Source organism: Triticum aestivum, chromosome 3D (assembly GCF_018294505.1).
Source record: "Triticum aestivum cultivar Chinese Spring chromosome 3D, IWGSC CS RefSeq v2.1, whole genome shotgun sequence".
NCBI lineage: Eukaryota > Viridiplantae > Streptophyta > Magnoliopsida > Poales > Poaceae > Triticum > Triticum aestivum.
Window position 1 is genome coordinate 512,739,663 of NC_057802.1, and position 21,007 is coordinate 512,760,669.

Below are 21,007 nucleotides of genomic sequence, written 5' to 3' on the forward strand. Positions count from 1 at the left end.
CTACTAGACTAGCTCGTTAATCAAAGATGGTTAACTTTCCTGACCATAGACATGTGTTGTCATTTGATGAACGGGATCACATCATTAGGAGAATGATGTGATGGACAAGACCCATCCATTAGCTTAGCATAATGATCTTTAAGTTTTATTGCTATTGTTTTCTTCATGACTTATACATGTTCCTCTGACTATGAGATTATGCAACTCCCGAATACCGGAGGAACACCTTGTGTGCTATCAAACGTCACAATGTAACTGGGTGATTATGAAGATGCTCTACAGGTGTTTCCGAAGGTGTTTGTTGGGTTGGCATAGATCAAGATTAGGATTTGTCATTTCGTGTGTCGGGGAGGTATCTCTGGGCCCTCTCGGTAATGCACATAACTATAAGTCTTGCAAGCAATGTGACTAATGACTTAGTTACGGGATGATGCATTACGGAACGAGTAAAGAGACTTGCTGGTAACAAGATTGAACTAGGTATGATGATACCGACGATCGAATCTCGGGCAAGTAACATACCGATGACAAAGGGAACAACGTATGTTGTTATGCGGTATGACCGATAAAGATCTTCGTAGAATATGTAGGAGCCAATATGAGCATCCAGGTTCCGCTATTGGTTATTGACCGGGGATGTGTCTTGGTCATGTCTACATAGTTCTCGAACCCGCAAGGTCCGCACGCTTAACGTTCGATGACGATTTGTACTATGAGTTATGTGATTTGATGACCGAAGTTTGTTCGGAGTCCCGGATGAGATCGCAGACATGACGAGGAGTCTCGAAATGGCCGAGAGGTAAAGATTCATATATTGGAAGGCTATATTCGGACATCAGAAAGGTTCCAAGTGATTCGTGTATTTTTCGGAGTACCGGGGAGTTACGGGAATTCACCGGGAGAAGTAATGGGCCTTATTGGGCTTTAGTGGAGAGAGGGGAGAAGGGCCAAAAGGTGGCGCGCGCCTCCCCCTGCCCAAACCGAATTGGACAAGGGGTGGGGGCACAACCCCCCCCCCCCTTTCCTTCTCCCTCTCCCTCTCTTTCCTTGTCTCCTTACTCCGAATAGTCAAGGGAATCCTACTAGGACTTGGGAGTCCTAGTAGGACTCCCTATGCTTGGCGCGCCCCCTAGGCCGGCAGCCTCCTCCCTCCCTCCTTTATATACGGGGGAGGGGAGCACCCCAAAGACAGCCAAGATTTGTCTTAGCCGTGTGCTGTGCCCCCCTTCACAGTTACACACCCCGGTCATATCGTCGTAGTCCTTAGGCGAAGCCCTGCGCCGGTAACTTCATCATCACCGTCGCCATGCCATGGTGCTGACGGAACTCTCCCTTAGCCTCAACTGGATCAAGAGTATGAGAGGCGTCATCGAGCTGAACGTGTGTTGAACACGGAGGTGCCGTACGTTCGGTGCTAGGATCGGTCGGATCGTGAAGACGTACGATTACATCAACCGCGTTGATAAAACGCTTCCGCTTTTGGTCTACGAGGGTACGTGGACACAGTCTCCCCGCTCGTTGCTATGCTTCTCCTAGATAGATCTTGCGTAATTGTAGGCAAAAATTTTGAAATACTGCGTTCCCCAACACTAGCTAAGTTTTCTTAGTTCCTAGCAAAGTTGATTGGTCTTGAATGTCGTGACCTCCAGTTGTGACTATTGATAAGTTTGATGGAAATATGCCCTAGAGGCAATAATAAAATGGTTATTATTATGTTTCCTTAATCATGATAGAGGTTTTTTATTCATGCTAGAATTGTATTGACCGGAAAGTTAAATACATGTGTGGATACATAAACAAATATTGTGTCCCTAGTGAGCCTGTACTAGACTAGATCATTGATCAAAGATGGTTAAGGTTTCCTAACAATAGACATGAGTTGTCATTTGATAACGGGGTCACATCATTAGGAGAATGATGTAATGGGCAAGACCCATCCGTTAGCTTAGCATATGTTCATTCAGTTTATTGGTACTGCTTTCTTAATGTCAAATACATATTCCTTCGACCATGAGATCATGCAACTCCAAGATACCGGAGGAATGCCTTGTGTGCTATCAAACGTCACAACGTAACTGGTGTTGGGAATCATTGCATGGAAAAGAAAAAAACTACGGACACGTAATGATCTATCCATGGAGATGCATAGCAACGAGGGGAAGAGTGTGTCTACGTACCCTCGTAGGCAGTAAGCGGAAGCGTTTCACAACGCGGTTGATGTAGTTGAACTTCTTCTCACACCAAACGATCAAGTACCGAACGCACGGCACCTCCGCGTTCTGCACACGTTCAACTCGATGACGTCCCTCGTCTTCTTGATCCAGGAAGTCGTCAAGGTAGTCAATGAGTTCCGTCAGCACGACGGCGTGGTGACGGTAATGGTGAAGTGATCTCCGCAGGGCTTTGCCTAAGCACTACGAAAATATGACTGGGCTTGTAAACGGTGGAGGGGGGCACCACACATGGCTAACAATTGATCTGGTGTGTTCTAGGCGCCCCCCTCCCATATATATATAGGTGGGAGGGGGAGGAGAGAGGCCACGAGGCGCCCCAAGTAGGACCGAATCCTACTTGGGCTCCTCCCAAGCCGCCCCCCTGCCATATTTGTCGGAGGGGAAGGAAAGAGGGGGAGAGCGAAGGAAGGGGGAATCCTATTCCCTTTCTTTCCTTTCCCTTCCCCCTTTCCTTCTCCTCCTAGGCCGACCCATATGGGGGGCGCACCTGCCAACTGATGGGGACCTCATATCCGTGCGTGGACTGATGGGGACCACTCTGCGGACATATATATTTGACATGCAAGCTCAAGAACAAGGTCACCACAACAACAATAATTTGCAATGAATAAAGCACTAGAACAAAAACTAATTGGACCATTGGAGGAGTCACATACCAAAGAACAATCCCCCAAAGCAGTTTTGCAAATGGAGCTTTGAGCAAGGAGATCGAAAATGGCAGCAAGATGAGCAAGAACACGAGTTTGAGCAGTGGAGTGATTTTTTCTAGAGGAAGAAGGAGTGGATGGGTGCTGGAATAAGTGGAGGGGGACTACATGGGGCCCACAAGGACAGGGGCAAGCCCAGGGGGTAGGGCGCGCCTCCTGACCTTGTGGCAAGCTGGTGAGGCCCCCTGGTCTGTGTTTAGTGCCAGAAATTCATAAATATTCTATAAGAAATCATACTAAATTTTCGGGGCATTTGGAGAACTTTTATTTCCGGGACATTTTTTTAGTGCACGAATAATTCAGAAAACAGACAGAAAATACTATTTTTGCTTTATTGAATCTAAATAACATAAAGTAAAAGATGGGTATAGAGAGTTGTACTTTCTAAATTCATCCATCTCATGCCCATCAAAAGGAATCCATTAACAAGGTTGATCAAGTCTTATTAACAAACTTCTTCCGAATGACATGAAACCAGAGAATTTTCGAATAACACTAGGTTACCTCAACGGGGATATGCATGTCCCCAACAATAATAATATCATATTTCTTTTTAACAGTAGGGAGATGAAATTCAAAACCTCCAATAGTAATGGTTGAAATTTTTCCAATAGAATTGATACTATGAACTTGAGGTTGTTTCTTCGGAAAGTGTACCGTATGCTCATTACCATTAACATGGAAAGTGACATTGCCTTTTTTGCAATCAATAACAGCCCCTGCAGTATTCAAAAAGGGTCTACCAAAAATAATCGACATACTGTCGTCCTCGGGAATATCAAGAACAACAAAGTCCGTTAAGATAGTAACGTTTGCAACCACAACAGGCACATCCTCACAAATACCGATGGGTATAGCAGTTGATTTATCATCCATTTGCAAAGAGATTTCAGTAGGTGTCAACTTATTCAATTGAAGTCTATGATACAAAGAGAAAGGCATAACACTAACACCAGCTCCAAGATCACATAAAGCAGTTTTAACATAGTTTCTTTTAATGGAGCATGGTATATATAGTTGGTACCCCTGGATCTCAAAGTTTCTTTGGTATTCCACCCTTAAAAGTACAATTAGCAAGCATGGTGGAAATTTTAGCTTCCGGTATCTTTCTTTTATTTGTAACAATATATTTCATATACTTAGCATAAGGAGGCATTTTAAGCATATCAGTCAAACGCATGCGCAAAAAGATAGGTCTAATCATTTCAGCAAACCGATCAAAATCCTCATCATCCTTTTTCTTGGATGGCTTAGGAGGAAAGGGCATGGGTTTCTGAACCCATGGTTCTCTTTCTTTACCACGTTTCCTAGCAACAAAGTCTCTCTTATCATAATGTTGATTCTTTGATTGTGGGTTATCAAGATCAACAACATGTTCTATCTCTACATCATTATCGTTACTAGGTTGAGCATCAACATGAACATCATTATTAATATTATCAATAGGTTCACGTTCATCACCAGATTGTGTCTCAGCATCAGAAATAGAAATATCATTAGGATTCTCAGGTGTGTCTATAGCAGGTTCACTAGCATGCAAAGTCCTATCAGTTTTATTTTTATTTTTATTACTAGGACTAGGTGCATCAGTATTAATTCTCTGAGAATCTTGCTCAACTCTTTTAGGATGGCCCTCGGGATACAAAGGTTCCTGGGTCATTTTACCACCTCTAGTCATAACCCTAACAGCATTATCATTATTCTTACTATTCAACTCATTAAGCAAATCATCTTGTGCCTTAAGTACTTGCACTACAACAAGACCCCCGCTATAACAACGCTTTTTTCCGTATCTAAAAGCCCATATATGCGTTGTTAGTGTCTTTACCAACGGTTTAAGATGCGTTGCCTCATCCAGTGTTGCTAGCGCATAATGCAACGCTTATATTGCCGTTGGTAAAAGAAACCGTTGCAAGACTACAACAGATAAACGGGACTTCTACAACAGTTTTATATGTTGGTGGTTAATGTAGAAGAATCAAAATCCCATTACTTGGCAACGAAGAATTTCCAACGCTTCAAGTGTTGGCACAAATTTAGTGTGATTATTATTATTATTATTATTATTATTATTATTATTATTATTATTATTATTATTATTATTATTATTATTATGTAATCAATGCTCCATGTAATTGTGTATTTGAAGTGAAGGAAAAACAAGAGAATATACTGACAACAGGAAGAAATCATATATCATATATGAGATAAAATTGTTGGATTACAATAGTGGATATTACAAGAGAAACATCATCCAAACGTGATGCATAATCTAACTACTTTCTTGACAGTGAAACTTAAACTAAAGCATTCAACTTCCCAACAACTTAACTAAAACTTAATCGAGGAACAACATCCAACAGGAACATCATCCCGAGAACATAACTAAAACTGAAAGCATCCATCATCGTCGCCATCATGAAGCAGAATATCAACATCATCATTGCAGTACACTTGCCACCCACCCATATACTCATCCATTTATCTTTTGAATCTACAAACAAGAAAAAAAATGAACTGTTAACACACAATGCATTGACATGATGCAAGTAGTAATAGAGGCAAGATATTAGTCACGTACAAAGGTTGAGGGCCATGCAATCTTTGTTTTTTCTGCATTGCCGAGAGTAGTGCAGTTTTTGCGACTCCGTACCAAATTTTCAGTTTTCACAAGTGCCATATCAACATGCACCGCCCAGAATTCATTCCTAATTTCATCACCATCAAGTTTAAAGTTTGGATCACAACTTACAATTGTAGCAAGAGCTACATCCTTGTTATGGTTTTTCAGGCTCTTCAAGAATACTTTAGTTCCTGCCTGTTAGAGAAAATCAAAGTAACCATATGAGAAAAATAGAAAGAAAACAAAGGAACATCTGAAATGAATGAGCACTCTTACAGGTAATTCACTGGCACCCAACCAGCTCAGCGAACCACTTTGAGCACTCTTACTGCTTGCATTGGCACCTTTTGTTTTTTTTTGGTCTGGAGAACAGTATCATAGCAAAGAAGAAGTCATAAACAAATAAACAAGCTAGCATTATAGTTTGAACAGAAATGTGTATGTGATTTTGAAAAGATACCCGTTTGTTTGCAGCAGAATTTTTATCTCCCTGACGTGCACTAACATTCTCAAGAGAAGTTTCTTTGTTCTGAACAACATTCTGATAGCAAGACGACTAGTACATACATAACCATCGGAGCAATATATTTTGAACATATTGTATATGGTAACAGAAATATACCTTATGTGTAGCAGAATTTATTTCCCCTTGCTGAGCACTGAAATTATGAGGAGTTTCTTGGTTCTGGACAACATTCTGATAGCAACAAGTAAAGACATAAACATGGGAGCACTATAGTTTGATCATAACTTAGTATATGGGACTATGTTGATACCTTGTGTGTAGTAGAGCATTTTTCTAGTTGTCGTGCACTGCCACCATTATGAACCATAGTTTTTTGTTCTAGGATAAATGATCACACATCAAGTTTTGGGTATTTTATATGCAATTGCAAAAAGTGCAAGCACAACAACTTAAAACTCAGCAATGACAGGTTCTAAAGAGTATTTAAGTAGACAAACCTTATCTGAAACAGAATTCTTGTTTGATGGTTGCAAATCTGCATTGTTTGATCCACTTGGCTTGTTCTGTAAATTATTTGATCGTTTTTTAACAAGTTGGAGTCCATCAACCGGAGGAGCAAGCACTCTCTACAGATAGCATAACATAAATATCAAATGAGAAATAATTTCTGGAGTCAAATTTGAGGAATTTTATTGTGTACTTTGACAAGATACAAACTTTTCTGTTTGAGTTGTGTCCATCAACCGAAGGTTCAAGCCCAATTGTAGCCATGGGATCTGAAATTTCCTATGATAGGAATACGGAAAGGTTAGTCCACAAAATAAATGAAGCTTACATTTGTTAGAAATTTACCTGATTTGGTTGTCTTTCCATTCTTCTCAGCTTCTCCTCTAGTTCCATAATTTTAGCATCCTGATTTTTATTTACTTGATATAGTTTTTCCATTTCAACTCTAAAAGCTAGCATATCTTCATTTGGTGTATCCTCCACCGAAGTAAAATGTGTATTCTGGAATACACGTGAAGTGGAAACATCAAAAAGTTTTTTTGGGTTTGGAACTAGTCCCAAACCATGTACATGGCCAGGCTTGTCATCCCCTAATACTTTGTTCAACGCATCTCCTTTCCATGCAGTCTTTCCACCGCTGTTATCTGCTAATTCAGGGTTCTTGTCCATAATATCTTTCAACTCTTCCTAAATACAGGAACAATGCGAATATAAGAATATATATAATATCAAATTCAAATACGAATGGTTGAGAGTTGTAAATGTACCACATGAGCATTAATGATTTTGTTCTTGCAAGTTTTTGGCTTGTGCGTGTGCATGAACAAGTGAGCCCTATGAGGGTACTTCTTTTCAGGATCTGCATCTTTCTGTTGATATGTAATGTAAACATGAATTACATTAGAAAACATGAATGGAAGAGCAATGCATGAAGTTAGTATACTTTACCATTTCTTCCCTCTTACGAGGGAAACTTTTTGTCCCACTAGTATGTGTAGACTTCCTCATTGAACAATTATTTCTATTTGTAGCACTAATCCCCTACCAAAGAATAAATCAAAGCAATTATGTGCAGATCTTTCATCGTATCTACACAGAAATATATAAAGACCAACAAGGAAAGTTGAAAATGGAATTCTTTTAAGTACCTTCGCTTTCTGGGTTGTCCAATGATTAACTAGAGATCTCCACTGATCCGGAGTCACGGATTTTGGTTTATTATTGTAATTGGCTTCGGTGCTTTTTTCTCTTCAAAATACATTGCTTTCAGATCGGACTTATGTTGCCTCCATCTATCTCCAATTACCTTCAATATATATTTTTCCATGCGAGGAGGGTAAAGGAACCTCATCTACAAAACAATTACAACATAAATAGGGTGAGTGTAATGTAAGGCAACATAGAACAAGCTAGTAAAGGATATTCAATGGATTAAATTTTACCTTCACTTGATCTAGTATAGCCTTTACATTTGTTTTAGTTTTTAGCATTCTCCAGTCCTTGTAGCTCAAGCAACACAATGATCCATTCCTTGCAACTGAGCCAAGAAAATCCCCAAGATGTTTAGCCTCTTTTCCAATTGGCTGATCTATCTCATTGCAGCGAACCATTATCCTTTTCCCTTTTGGAAGGTTCCAAATGTATTTCAGCTTCCTCTTCTTACGCTCTTTTGTTTCTGCATTTTCAGCTGAATATATAGAACCATGAATTATATGTTACAATGAAGAATAATCATATATTGCAAATGGTAAGTAATGAGAACAAACTTACCATCTTCGTTTTCATCCACTCTAGCGTCATCACAATCTGTGAAGCCTTCTTCATCATTAGTAGTTCTTTCATGGACATCGGATGATTCGACATCTTTTGCAGCAGAATTATGATGTTCGATCTGTTCTTCCATCATATATTCTTCATTAGATTCAACAACGTTAATTCTTGTCCGTGACATATCTGCTGCAACATTAAAATGACCAAAAGTTTAAATAATTTTTGCAAAAGACAATATTTTGTGGTCCTACTCGACCTTATGACAGTCATCCCAATAGATGTGAAGACGATTAATTCAGATTTCAGCTCAAACAATCATATTATCAAGTAATTACTACCCCTGCAATCAACAAAATAAGTCAGACCACATTGTACTTGATGTGGTATATGGTGCTTAAGTTGGTGTTTGCTAGGGGGAGGGGGCACACATGTTCAGGTATAACACTATCCACGGATAGTAAGAGGATGAGAAGATCAAGGACACCCACGTTCATTCTCTTTTCTGTTAAGGAGGTTTGGTTCATGCACAACCAATATAGCTAGGCTGATGATATGTTATTCTCAAGTTACTAACATTTATTTTCAGAACAAGTGTGTCGTTTCCAGACTGGACTGTTAATTGTGCTGCTGCACATCATGTTCTGGTATTCATAAAAATCAACATTCAAATTATTGGGGGCCGCAGATCATGGTCTGATACTCATAAGAACTAACCCAACTATACTACCCAACAAGAACATGATATTCAGAATTGGAGTTCCATAAAGAAAAGTCTATGAAGAGATTGAAGTCAGCAAGGTAGTAATGGTGCAGAACAAGATTGAAATATTGCACCCGTCCGCACCTGACACCCCAATAGTTACCAGAAGCAACCAACTCTATCTGAAGGCTCCCCAAAATTCTAAACCAATAACAGAGGACAACTATCAAACAGTTGGTGTGCACTATCGAATTCACTCAAGAGAAGAGTAATTAGAAAGGATAGAAGGGACAGATCTGAACCAAGAAGGGGGGGAGGAGGCAAAATCTTCAAGTCATACCAGAATTTACCTTATGTTTCTATGAATCAGGTGTGGGAATTGATCTGCTTACCGCCCAGATGTTGAACAAGACACGCCTCTGGTGCCCTTAGCCTCAATGGTGGAATCGGCAGGGCGAGCTATGAGACTCAGGAGGGAGGGCAGGCCACGATCGATCTGCTCAAGAAGGGATCCTTCGTACAAGACGAGGAAGGGAACTGCGTTGATATGGGGGAGGGGGAGGAGGTTTCCGATTTTGGTGGCGTAGTTACCTCCTCGCGAGAGCTGATGTTAATGAAGCGCGCGTACTTATTTCCTTCTGACTATAATTAGTGGCTCTTGGCGGGAGAGAATAGAGGGAAACAGAAAAATTGGTGCGAAATCAAAAAAAGAAAAAGAACAACGGACTACAAATTTGAAGCGAAAAAATTATAATATTTTTTATTATCATTTGGCCCTTGACAGGCGCTTGCACATATATTTGTGCCAAACACAACGTGCTTCTTTTATGTTTGTACAAATTCAATGCAAAATAGGTGAACTAATAATGTTTTCTATTAGTCAAAACGGGATGATTGGCCGACCTGCCGCGTCGGTGTAACCCCTCAGCTTCCTCCCCCGTCGCCCACAGGCCAGTGTCGGCCGCAAATGTTGCCCCGTTCCGCCCGCCCCTCTCCTCGAGGCGGCGCATAGGCCTCCACCAGCACGGCGTTTGTGAGGACCCAGTCCGGCGAGACGTCTGACATCTCGAGCACGACACGTTGTTGCGTGTTGCGCCGGTCAACTGATTTTCCCACTGCCAGGACACTGCGGCGACGTTCTCGGTTTCCAGCCGCCGTGTCGAAGGTAATGCACAATTCACCTGCATGCGTTCGTGAGCGCCAGGTATGGCTCCTACTTCACGGCGAGCGGGCACCGACAGGGCGGCAAATGGCAGCAGTGGGACCATCTTGGAGATCCTACTGTCAGAAGGGTAGAGGGAGATTGGTGGAATTGATATTTATTGCTTGAGCCTCGTGGGCGTATATATAGGAGTACATGATCTACTTGGAGTACAAGACAAACCAGAATACTTCTTAGTCTATCCTATGTTTCCCATCTAATCACGATACTCAACATCCCCCTCCCACCCCACCCCCCGCGCGGTCACAACGGTAGTGGCGCATATGGTGACATTGGAGAAGAATCCGAAGATAAACCGACAGACATCCACCCCACAGTCATAACGGTCGATGCATCACGGAAGTCATGGCTCGAGTGGAAACTGACGAGATTGCTCAAGCAAGGCGGTAGCCCTTTGTGCCGTTTGTCGAGATAGTCGTGAGCGTAGGGTGGTGTAGCCGTGGTCGAGGTAGCCATGCGAAGAACGCCGTGGTCGATGTCGAGTTGGGGTGGCCGCTATCGAGGAAGTCGCCATGGAGCCACGGGCGCAAGGAGGCGCCGGGTTAGTCATGGGCGTAGTGGTGTCAAAGTAGTGATGCAAAGAACGCCGTGGTCGATGTCAAGTCGGGGTGGTCGGTGTCGAAGTAGCGAGTTGGGGCAGCCCGCGGGAGGACCTTGGGGCGGCGACGCAGCGGTACAAAGAGACGACACGACGACAACCTGCGGCTCGATCTACGGTAGGCGCATGCTCGGAGGCGTGCTTGGCGAAAACAAGCGCGTGATCGGTTGATCAGACCGACAGTGGCGTTGTACGCGCTATGGTAGGGACCACGTATATTAGCACGGGTTCGGACACCCACAAACCTCCCCCAAGTTTGATGTCGGTTCAAGGGAATTTGAGCGTGCATACTTAATTGTATATGTGTGTTTTAATATCATTAATATATTAAAATAAAGTATGAAATTTTGTAAAAAAAACAGCGCTGCTGAAACTCCAACCTGGCCCTACGCCTCACGCCAAACCTGCATCAGAATTACTGGTCGCGCGCTACACATGAAATCGATGTATCTATATATGAGGGAGTAATATACATCTGAAAATTATTTCTGCCTCGGTCACTCTCTGTTTCTCTCTTTTTCTCTTTCTCACTCTGTTTTGTGAACCAAAAACATTATGCAACTCACACTTTATAGATACTGCAACTCATCATGTATTGGAAAGAAGACAACCAACACCAATGTATTGATCGAGTTCGTGGAACCAGCCTATCTAACACCTTTATGCTGTTCGTGGAACCAACATATTTGGGATCAAGTATTGACACTTTAGGCCTGTCACACCTACAAATATTCTTGTCTGAATTATGAAGTACATAAACATTAAAGAAAAAATAGCAATAACACTAATGAATTCGTCACTTCAACTAGGCTCCACATATTCAGATAGGTGACTTTTTGATTATCCATCAAACCTGCATTCAGAAGCAATAGTGGTAAGTTTCATGTCCAGAATGACATAAGTTGCAGCAATGATACTAAGAATGTAAATAACAGAATCACATTGGAACCTCACCTTTATTCAGGTACTGTGTCATCACTTGACACTATAGGAGCATCTACAGTTTCTCCCTCTATATCCCTTCTCATCCAATTTTGTTTCTGATGGGCAGTATCAAAAAGCTGAAAGAATTTACTGACATGATAAGGTTCTGTTTCCACATCATTCCATTCTTCACCCATATCAAAATTATCTCGAGGCATCATCTTCAAAACAATTAACCATCCTGGATAAAGATGGTCATCCACGTAGAATACTTGGTCAACTTGATTGGCAAATACAAAAGGTTCATCCTCTGCCTTTTTACCAGTGTGAGTTAGACTAGAGAAATTCACAAGTCTACACCCATACTTATCTATTTGCATACCTTTTCCTTCGGTAGCATCAACCCATTCACATTTAAATAGCACCACCGAAAATTTTCGGAAATAGTCTAACTCAATTATGTCCACAATCCTTCCAAAATACATGACATTTCCAAGAATAGGATTTTTATCACGTGCAGAAGAGTAGCTTGACGTTTTTGCTGTCACAACAACTCCACTATTTTGAGTTACTTTGTCATAACGCTTCGGCCTAAATCTGTATCCTTGAATATTGAATGCTCTATGTTTCGTTGCAACCTCAAGTGGACCACGGGCCAACCATCTAATTTCCTCATTGATGTTGTCACTACCTTTGTCCCTCTCCAACTGCATCACCTATAGGAACACCAATAATAGAGTGCATAAGCTACATTCTAATTCTAAATAAATTGAATCATTGTACTTACATGATCCTTGAGCCATTCAGGAAATTGTTCATGCTGCATCTTCTCAAAGGTCCTTGGATCTATGCGCTTCTTGCGATTCTTCCTTCTCAAATAAGCCCCATGTTCTCTACAAAATACAAAGACCACTATTTTAGTTTAAAACTTATTAATTAACAAATGAAGAGGTAGTGGCATGACATTTACTCCAAATATGGCTTCACAGCATCACAGTTGAACAACACATATCTGTGGGCCTGTGTTTCCTCCTTATCCGTTAAAGTGTATGCCATTGGTCTTCCCAATGGTTTCCCTACTGGAGGAAACAACATAGATTGTTGTGAAAATATGGACGATTCAGAGTCCTCTGGGTTGTCATCATTCCTTGATGGTTGGTTATGCTTGGTGGAGAAACCCTGTAGATATCTTGAACAAAATGTCATGCACTCATCCGATAAAATTGATTCTGCAATTGAACCCTCTGGACGAGCTTTGTTCCGAACAAAGGACTTTTGCTCACCAAGATACCTATAGCACATATATATCCAATAAGTTATAAATGTATATGCAAAAAGAAGATTGTAATAAATTTATGAGAGAAAGATTGTAATAAGTTATCAATGTATATTCAATAAATTACCTTTCTATCAAGTACATCCACCGATATGTAACTGGTCCTGCTATTTTACATTCACTTGCTAAATGGACAACTAAGTGCACCATAACAGTGAAAAAACCAGGAGGAAATATCATCTCCATTTTGCAGAGTGTAAGTTTGATTCTTTCTTCCAAACGGTCAAGCTCATCAACATGAAGAACTTTTGAACATATGCCTCGAAAATATGAAGACAATTCAAATAATACTGCTGTAACATCACCTGGAAGAATACCTCTCGCAGCAATTGGCAGAAATTGATGTAATAGGACATGACAATCATGTGTTTTGAGGCCACTAATTTTTCCTTCAGTAAAATTCACACACTTCGATATATTTCCACAATATCCATCAGGAACTTTTATACCATGAATAACTTTGTAGAATAATTGCTTTTCTTCCTTAGACATGGTAAAGATAGCTGGTGGCAAGTAATACTTGCCTGAAGGTTTTTTTTGTGGATGGAGCTCCCCTCTAATATTCATATCTTCAAGATCTTGACGAGCCTGTACATTATCTTTTGACTTCCCATCCAAATTGAGAAGTGTGCCAAAAATATTATCACACACATTCTTCTCTATATGCATCACATCCAGATTATGTCGAAGTAGATTACTGTCCCAATATGGTAATGTGAATAGACTACTTTTTCCTTTGTAAGTTTTTGAGGTACTAAAATCTCCACATGCAGCTATGTCATCTAATACGGAACGACCATAATAGGTTATAGGCTCTGTTCTATTCTCAGTTGTTCCATCAAAAGCAGAAGCATCATTACGAAATTCATGATCAGGTGGCAAAAATCGCCGGTGACCCATAAAACAAGCTTTCTTGCCATACTTCAAGCGCTTGGTCCATACATTTGCACCACAAGGTGGACATGCATAATCTCCATGCACCATATATGAAGCAAGCATTCCTAATGCTGGGAAGTCATTTATGGTCCACAAGACAGCCGCTCTGAGTTTAAATGTTTTCTGTTCGGATGCATCATAGGTTGTCATCCCATTCACAAAAAGATCTCTTAGATCTTCTAAAAGAGGTTGCATAAAAACATGAATCTTATCACCAGGGCTCTTAGGTCCAGGAATAATCAAAGACAATGAAAGATAAGATTTCTTCATGCATAGCCATGGAGGCAGGTTATACATGACTAGCACAACTGGCCAACAACTATATTTATTGCTCAGCATCCCATATGGATTAAATCCATCTGTTGCTATGGCAAACCGAATATTACGACAATCATCTGCAAATCCATGCTTCTCATCAAATTTCTTCCATGCCTCGGAATCTGCTGGATGCCGTATCACTCCATGCTGCTTGGTGCGCCCTTCATCATGCCATCGAGCTAGAGTTGCTGTTTCTTTGCACATGAATATCCTTTTCAGCCACTCTTTGATTGGAAAGTATCTCAGAACTTTCATTGGCGTAGCTCTCTTTCTTTCCTTTTTAGTTAACTTGGTTTCGGGCATTTTATCTTTCCACCTAGAAGCCTTGCATTTAGAGCAAAAATCATCATTTTCTGTCTCTTTCCAGAACAACTGACAGTTATTTGGGCAGACATGAATTTTCTGATATCCTAATCCAAACTTCGATATGATCTTCTTGGCCTCGTAAAAATTTTGGGGCAGAGCTTTTCCATTTGGAATAGCCATGTGCAGAATATTAAGTAGATCTCCAAATGACTTATCAGACCATTTGTTCATGGATTTTGTATTGAACAAAAGCGCAAGTAAGGAAAGCTGAGACAATTCACATCCTGGCCACAAAGGCTTCTCTGAATCTTGAATTAATTTGTACAATGCCTCTGCTTCTTCAGTTGCTCCATCTGGAAGTGGATTTGAAAAATCTGTACTATCACTCATAGGCACATCACCATCATATATTTTCCTAATTGAATCCATAATCATTTCATGCATATTAGCATTTCCTTCAGTTTCAGGTTGTGGTTGTTGATCATCATTGTGATCGGATGAAGACTCACCGTGAAAAACCCATTTGTCATAGCTCTGAAGCATTCCATTCCACATCAAATGGCCACGGACTTCATCCCTTGATAGTACTTCAGTGTGAACACAATCTTCACATGGACATCGGATCATTGTATCAGCTGGTATATCTTTATATGCAAACTCCAGAAATTCATCTACACCAGCTGAGTATTGTGTACTTTCTCTTGGAAATCGCAATAGTAATTTGGTGGATTCTAAATCCATTGCACACTGCATAAAAATAACAAATATTATTGCAGTTGTAACCATGAAAGAATTGCAAAAGCTTAGCTTGTGAATATCTGATTTACGATTTAAGTTCCTAACGTTCTACAACAGAAATTCACAATTATATCATTTTTCAACAATATATATAAGAAATGTATACTTGTTTCTAGTTCATAAACTGCAGGTTATAGGCAAACATGATTGCAAGTTATTTAGGCTACAAAACTAGTGAAATCATCTGAATATATCTTTGGTTCATGCTACAGGCAACCAGATTGTACACTATGTCCTAATTAACACTGGTGAACTTGACATCCAACAACTCAGAATGACAGTAAATTTGTGAACACATAGTACAGCTAGGTAGAATCTGTGAACAAATAGTACATCACAAGCAGTAAATTGTATAACTAGCCTTCACCTCTTGTACGTACGACAGCAAGTTCAAATAGTCCAATTCAATTGTTGACGAACTGAATTTTCATCTTGATACAACACCAGCTGCAGCTGCCAAAGTTCAGCTAGTCCCAAACACCTGAAACCATATTGTACAATCTGAATCCTTTGATCTAACAATTCACTAAAAGAAAAAAATATTCTAAACATATGACATACAAGTGCCCAAATAACATAGCCCAGGTTTGAACAGCAAGGGTATTCCAAACAACTGAACATAGCCCAGGTGGTACTGTACAGCTCTGAAATCCATCCCCTTCGTCATCTACCAAATCACCCTACATCCCACGGCCATGTCTCGAGGTGCCCACTAATAAGTTGACTGGATGAGAGAAGGGAAGGAGAGAGGGCTACCTCAGAGGTCAGTCTCGCCGTCCTATACGGCGAGGGAGAAGATGGGCGGCCGGAGGAGCAGCGTGCCGGCAGCGGGCAGGGCGGAGTGGCCGCCGGAGGAGCAGGGGACGCTAGCAGACGACTTCCAGCCCTCCTACCGCGGCCTTGCTGCTTCTCCTTTATGTGTTGTCCGCAAAGCCGCCGCTCCCCTGTCCATCGCCGCCTTCCCGCTGCTCCGCACTCCGTCGCCGCCTTTCCGCCTGCTCCCCTCTCTGTCCGCCTTCAAGGCTTTGCGCTCAGCGAGAGGAGATTGGATGATTGATTTGTGTGGTAGTAGACCTAGATCGATCCGTACTTGAAGGAAAATATCAATCTAGATCAGAGAATAATGGTGGTGGACTTGGCGTGATTTGGTTTTGCTCGCACGGTTAGCACAGAGTTTCGCGCCACATATCCCTAAAAAAACGCCACATTCATTATGTGTACAGGCGGGTCTAATTGATTCCTTTTTGTGCTTAGTTATTAATTTTCTAGTTTTGATTGTGTTTATTTACAGTCTTATAATGGATACAATTTGCAACCAATACACGACAACATATAAGATCTGTTGCACCATGACAGGGTCACGAGCTACAAGTCTGCAACGCATATGTTACACCGCTTATATGCGTATCTACTGTAAATTTTGCAACCAATAGTCAAAACGATGTAGAATATGTGTTGCTTTATATGGGGTATCCTTGTAGTGTTGTTCTACTTGAGTGGTAACCATGGAAGCATGTTTACTAATAAGCTTAAGATCATTAACAGTTCTACTCATATAATCACCCAAGTGCTCAAGCATGTAAGCATTATGTTTCAATTGTCTACTAACATAAGCATTGAAGTTTTCTTGTTTAACAATAAAATTATCAAACTCATCCAAGCATTGACTAGCAGACTTATTGTGAGGGATATCACCTTCATCAAATCTACGGAGAGAGTTCACATCTACTACCTGTGTCGGGTTATCAAGACAATGTATTTCTTCAGTAGGCGGTAAATTTTTAACATCTTCAGCTTTAATACTTTTTCTTTCATAGATTTCTTTGCCTCTTGTATATCTTCAGGACTTAGAAATAGAATATCCCTTTTCTTAGGAGTTGGCTTCGGAGTTAGTTCAGGAAGTGTCCAATCATTATCATTACTCAATATATTATTCAATAACAATTCAGCTTGCTCAACAGTTCTTTCCCTAAAAACACAACCAGCACAACTATCCAGGTGGTCTCTGGAAGCATCGGTTAGTCCATTATAAAAGATATCAAGTATTTCATTTTTCTTGAGAGGATGATCAGGCAAAGCACTAAGTAATTGGAGAAGCCTCCCCCAAGCTTGTGGGAGACTCTCTTCTTTAATTTGCACAAAATTAAATGTTTCCCTTAAGGCAGCTTGTTTCTTATGAGCGGGGGAATATTTTGCAGAGAAGTGGTAAATCATATCCTGGGGACTACGCACACAACCAGGAGCAAGAGAATTAAACCGTAACTTAGCATAACCCTTTAACGAGAAAGGAAACAACTTAAGAATATAGTAATAGCGAATTTTTTCCTCATGAGCAAATAGGGTGGCTATATCATTGAATTTAGTAAGATGTGCCACAACAGTTTCAGATTCATAACCATGAAAAGGATCAGATTCAACCAAAGTAATTAACTCAGGATCGACAGAGAATTCATAATCCTTATTAGTAACAAAGATAGGTGAAGTAGCAAAAGCGGGATCATATTTCATTCTAGCATTCAGAGATTTTTCTTTCAGCTTAGCTAACAATTTCTTAAGATCATCTCTATCATTACAAGCAAGAAAGTCTCTAAGTAGTTTTTCATCCATAACATATCCCTCAGGTACTACATGCAATTCATATCTAGGCAGAGAATCGTAATCTTCAGTTTCAATAATATCATCAGTTTCAGTAATTTCATTCTCAATAACCCTAGCAAGTTGTTCATCAAGAAATTCACCTAGTGGCACAGTATTATCAAGCAGAGAAGTAGTTTCATCAAAAGCATCATGCATAGTAGAAGTGGCATCATCAATAACATGCGACATATCGAAATCAATAGCAGGTGTAGGTGTCGCAAGTTTACTCAAAACAGAAGGAGAATCAAGTGTAGAGCTAGATGGCAGTTCCTTACCTCCCCTCGTAGTTGAGGGAAAATTCTTAGTTCTTTCGGCTTTCAAATTCCTCATAGTGATCAACAAATATAAATCCCAAGTGACTCGGAGAATAGAGCTATGCCAGAAAAAGGTCTTGATAACCCACAAGTATAGGGGATCGCAACAGTTTTCGAGGGTAGAGTATTCAACCCAAATTTATTGATTCGACACAAGGGGAGCCAAAGAATATTCTCAAGTATTAGCAGCTAAGTTGTCAATTCAACCACACCTGAAAGACTTAATATCTGCAGCAAACTATTTAGTAGCAAAGTACTATGGAAGTGACGGTAGCAGTTTTGTAGCAATCATAACAGTCACAACGGAAAAGCAACAGAGCAAAGATCAATATGAAACGAGCTCGTAGGCAATGGATCAGTGATGGATAATTATGTCGGATGGCATTCATCCTGCAACGGTCATAACATAGGGTGACACAGAACTAGCTCCAATTCATCAATATAATGTAGGCATGTATTCCGAATATAGTCATACGTGCTTATGGAAAAGAACTTGCATGACATGTTTTGTCCTACCCTCCCGTGGCAGCGGGATCCTAGTGGAAACTAAGGGATATTAAGGCCTCCTTTTAATAGAGTACCGGACCAAAGCATTAGCACTTAGTAAATACATGGACCCCTCAAACTACGGTCATCACCGGGAGTGGTCCCGACTATTGTCACTCCGGGGTTGCCGGATCATAACACATAGTAGGTGATTATAACTTGCAAGATAGGATCAATAACACAAATATATTCATGAAAACATAATAGGTTCAGATCTGAAATCATGGCACCCATGCCCTAGTGACAAGCATTAAGCATAGCAAAGTCATAGCAACATCAATCTTAGAACATAGTGGATACTAGGGGTCAAACCCTAACAAAACTAACTTGATTACATGATAAATCTCATCCAACCCATAACGGTCCAGCAAGTGTGGCACCCCGGCTCAGAGCGACCGGTTTACCCTGCATTGCCAGCCCAGAGATCATGTCTTCTGGCAACACACAACATACTGGTACAGAAAACAACCGCTTTATTGGTGCTAGCGAAACAGAGTTCATATTACAACAGTGGTCGAGGCCAAGCGGCACACTCGGTGCGGCGGAACAATATGTACATTATTTAGTGAACATAAAGGGGCCTCGACTCGAACAACTATGTGGCAGCGGAATAACGTCGTAGCGGAAGCTCCATATCACAGGGACACTGATGTGGACACAATCTAGACTCGAACAGCGCTCCTTTCCAACGAGACTTTCCTGAAATCTGGCATGACACACCAGGTCAGTACATTGAATGTACTTGCAAGCTCACAACAAGCATAATCATAATGACAAACAATACCATGATATTTAACCAATTATTAATAATGCAACATTATATGTCAACATGCTGTGATCAAGCCCGAACGTCCCTTAGGACAGCTTACCAACTGTGATCATCTCTGGACCACATACACACCACCATAGTGGTCTTTCTCAAGAACAACTCGTGATCCTTATGGCGATCACAACCACGACCATCATTTGGTCCCAAATACCTCGATGGCCTTTCTGCCATCCATTGACAATGCAAAGTTCATAGCTTAGTGTGCAATTTTTATTAAACGTTGACTCATGGTGGGACCTAGTACGAGGTGTCCGTGACCGTGGACTCGGCTATCGATAGATTATACACTCTGCAGAGGTAGCACACTGTACCCACACCATGGAACCCTGGCCTCGCATTCCCATTCGGGTGGACCAACGGCATTCCGACAAAACCCCTCCATTGCCACAGCACTCTCCCGGCCACTCCGACCCAAATCCCCAACGGGCTGGTCCTGGGTGGCCCCGTGTCTACCAAAGACACCCCGACCACCGTCGTGGTCAAAACACTCCCACTCGGGGACTCGGTACCATAATCTTATCAACGAGCACACAAGATTATGTGTGCTTATCGGGCCAGGGCAAACACGACATAATCTTCCCTAGATGGAGGCACCGACCAGAGGCCGTGTCAATGGACCGAATCAAGGCCTTCCCACAAGGCAAATGTGGTTGCACTGGAAAGAAACTCGATTCAGCGGCACCATGACCCAGTCAACGGTATATTCAAGTTGAGTTATATCCAGGATTAACTTTTAACTAAAAATGACCGGTGTCATAGCATGCCATGAAATGCAAAACAACACATGCATCACATATTGATAAAAATTACCGACATCATCCATATGCACACCAAGCATAAACGTCAACAACTCATATTACTCTACTTGCTCAAAATGACTCACAACTTAACCAAAATATTTTGCAACAAGTTTTATTAATTTCCTACGCAAGAAAGTAACTCCGATAAATTTTTCATATGCTTGACCAAAAGATATCATTATCAACAACTCTTAATTTCTTTATCACTAAGTTGGGTTCAAACATTCTGTAAGACAAGTAATATGATTAAACAAGTATTTGACAGAATATTTTCTAACAATTTTTTTATCAATTTAAGAATGCAAACACAAATCTTTAAATAATTACTCACATGCATAACAAAATTATTTCTAACATCACCTCAAATAAATTTTAACTTGCTTTACCCACTTAAACTAGTTTCAACTATTTTGTAAATCAAGCATAACAACTGACC

The 21,007-nt window shown here is 40.8% G+C and overlaps 2 protein-coding genes across 2 annotated transcripts; both read right to left on the minus strand.

Annotated features, from left to right (window-relative positions):
* Positions 1-5,130: 5,130 nt before the first annotated feature.
* On the minus strand, positions 5,131-8,858 carry LOC123076423 (uncharacterized). Its single transcript, XM_044498683.1, has 13 exons — positions 8,308-8,858; positions 7,980-8,224; positions 7,686-7,888; positions 7,486-7,578; positions 7,305-7,406; positions 6,883-7,224; positions 6,748-6,816; positions 6,528-6,656; positions 6,187-6,261; positions 6,060-6,105; positions 5,841-5,926; positions 5,523-5,759; positions 5,131-5,435 (listed from the first exon to the last, which is right to left on the minus strand). The coding sequence occupies exons 4-13, from the start codon at positions 7,543-7,545 to the stop codon at positions 5,415-5,417; spliced, it is 1,167 nt and encodes a 388-aa protein (XP_044354618.1). The 5' UTR covers positions 7,546-7,578; positions 7,686-7,888; positions 7,980-8,224; positions 8,308-8,858; the 3' UTR covers positions 5,131-5,414.
* Positions 8,859-12,717: 3,859 nt separating this feature from the next.
* LOC123076424 (uncharacterized) lies at positions 12,718-15,928 on the minus strand. Its single transcript, XM_044498684.1, has 3 exons — positions 15,813-15,928; positions 13,155-15,394; positions 12,718-13,042 (listed from the first exon to the last, which is right to left on the minus strand). The coding sequence occupies exons 2-3, from the start codon at positions 15,386-15,388 to the stop codon at positions 12,718-12,720; spliced, it is 2,559 nt and encodes an 852-aa protein (XP_044354619.1). The 5' UTR covers positions 15,389-15,394; positions 15,813-15,928.
* Positions 15,929-21,007: the final 5,079 nt, after the last annotated feature.

Coding starts and splice junctions, on each gene's coding strand:
- LOC123076423 (XM_044498683.1), bottom strand. CDS start 7,545: ATGAGGAAGTCTACACATACTAGTGGGACAAAAAGTTTCCCTCGTAAG. Junction 6,262..6,527: donor AGAATTCTGTTTCAGATAAG/GTTTGTCTACTT, acceptor TGTTGCTATCAG/AATGTTGTCCAGAACCAAGA. Junction 5,760..5,840: donor TGGGTGCCAGTGAATTACCT/GTAAGAGTGCTC, acceptor TTTCTCTAACAG/GCAGGAACTAAAGTATTCTT.
- LOC123076424 (XM_044498684.1), bottom strand. CDS start 15,388: ATGGATTTAGAATCCACCAAATTACTATTGCGATTTCCAAGAGAAAGT. Junction 13,043..13,154: donor TGGATGTACTTGATAGAAAG/GTAATTTATTGA, acceptor TATGTGCTATAG/GTATCTTGGTGAGCAAAAGT.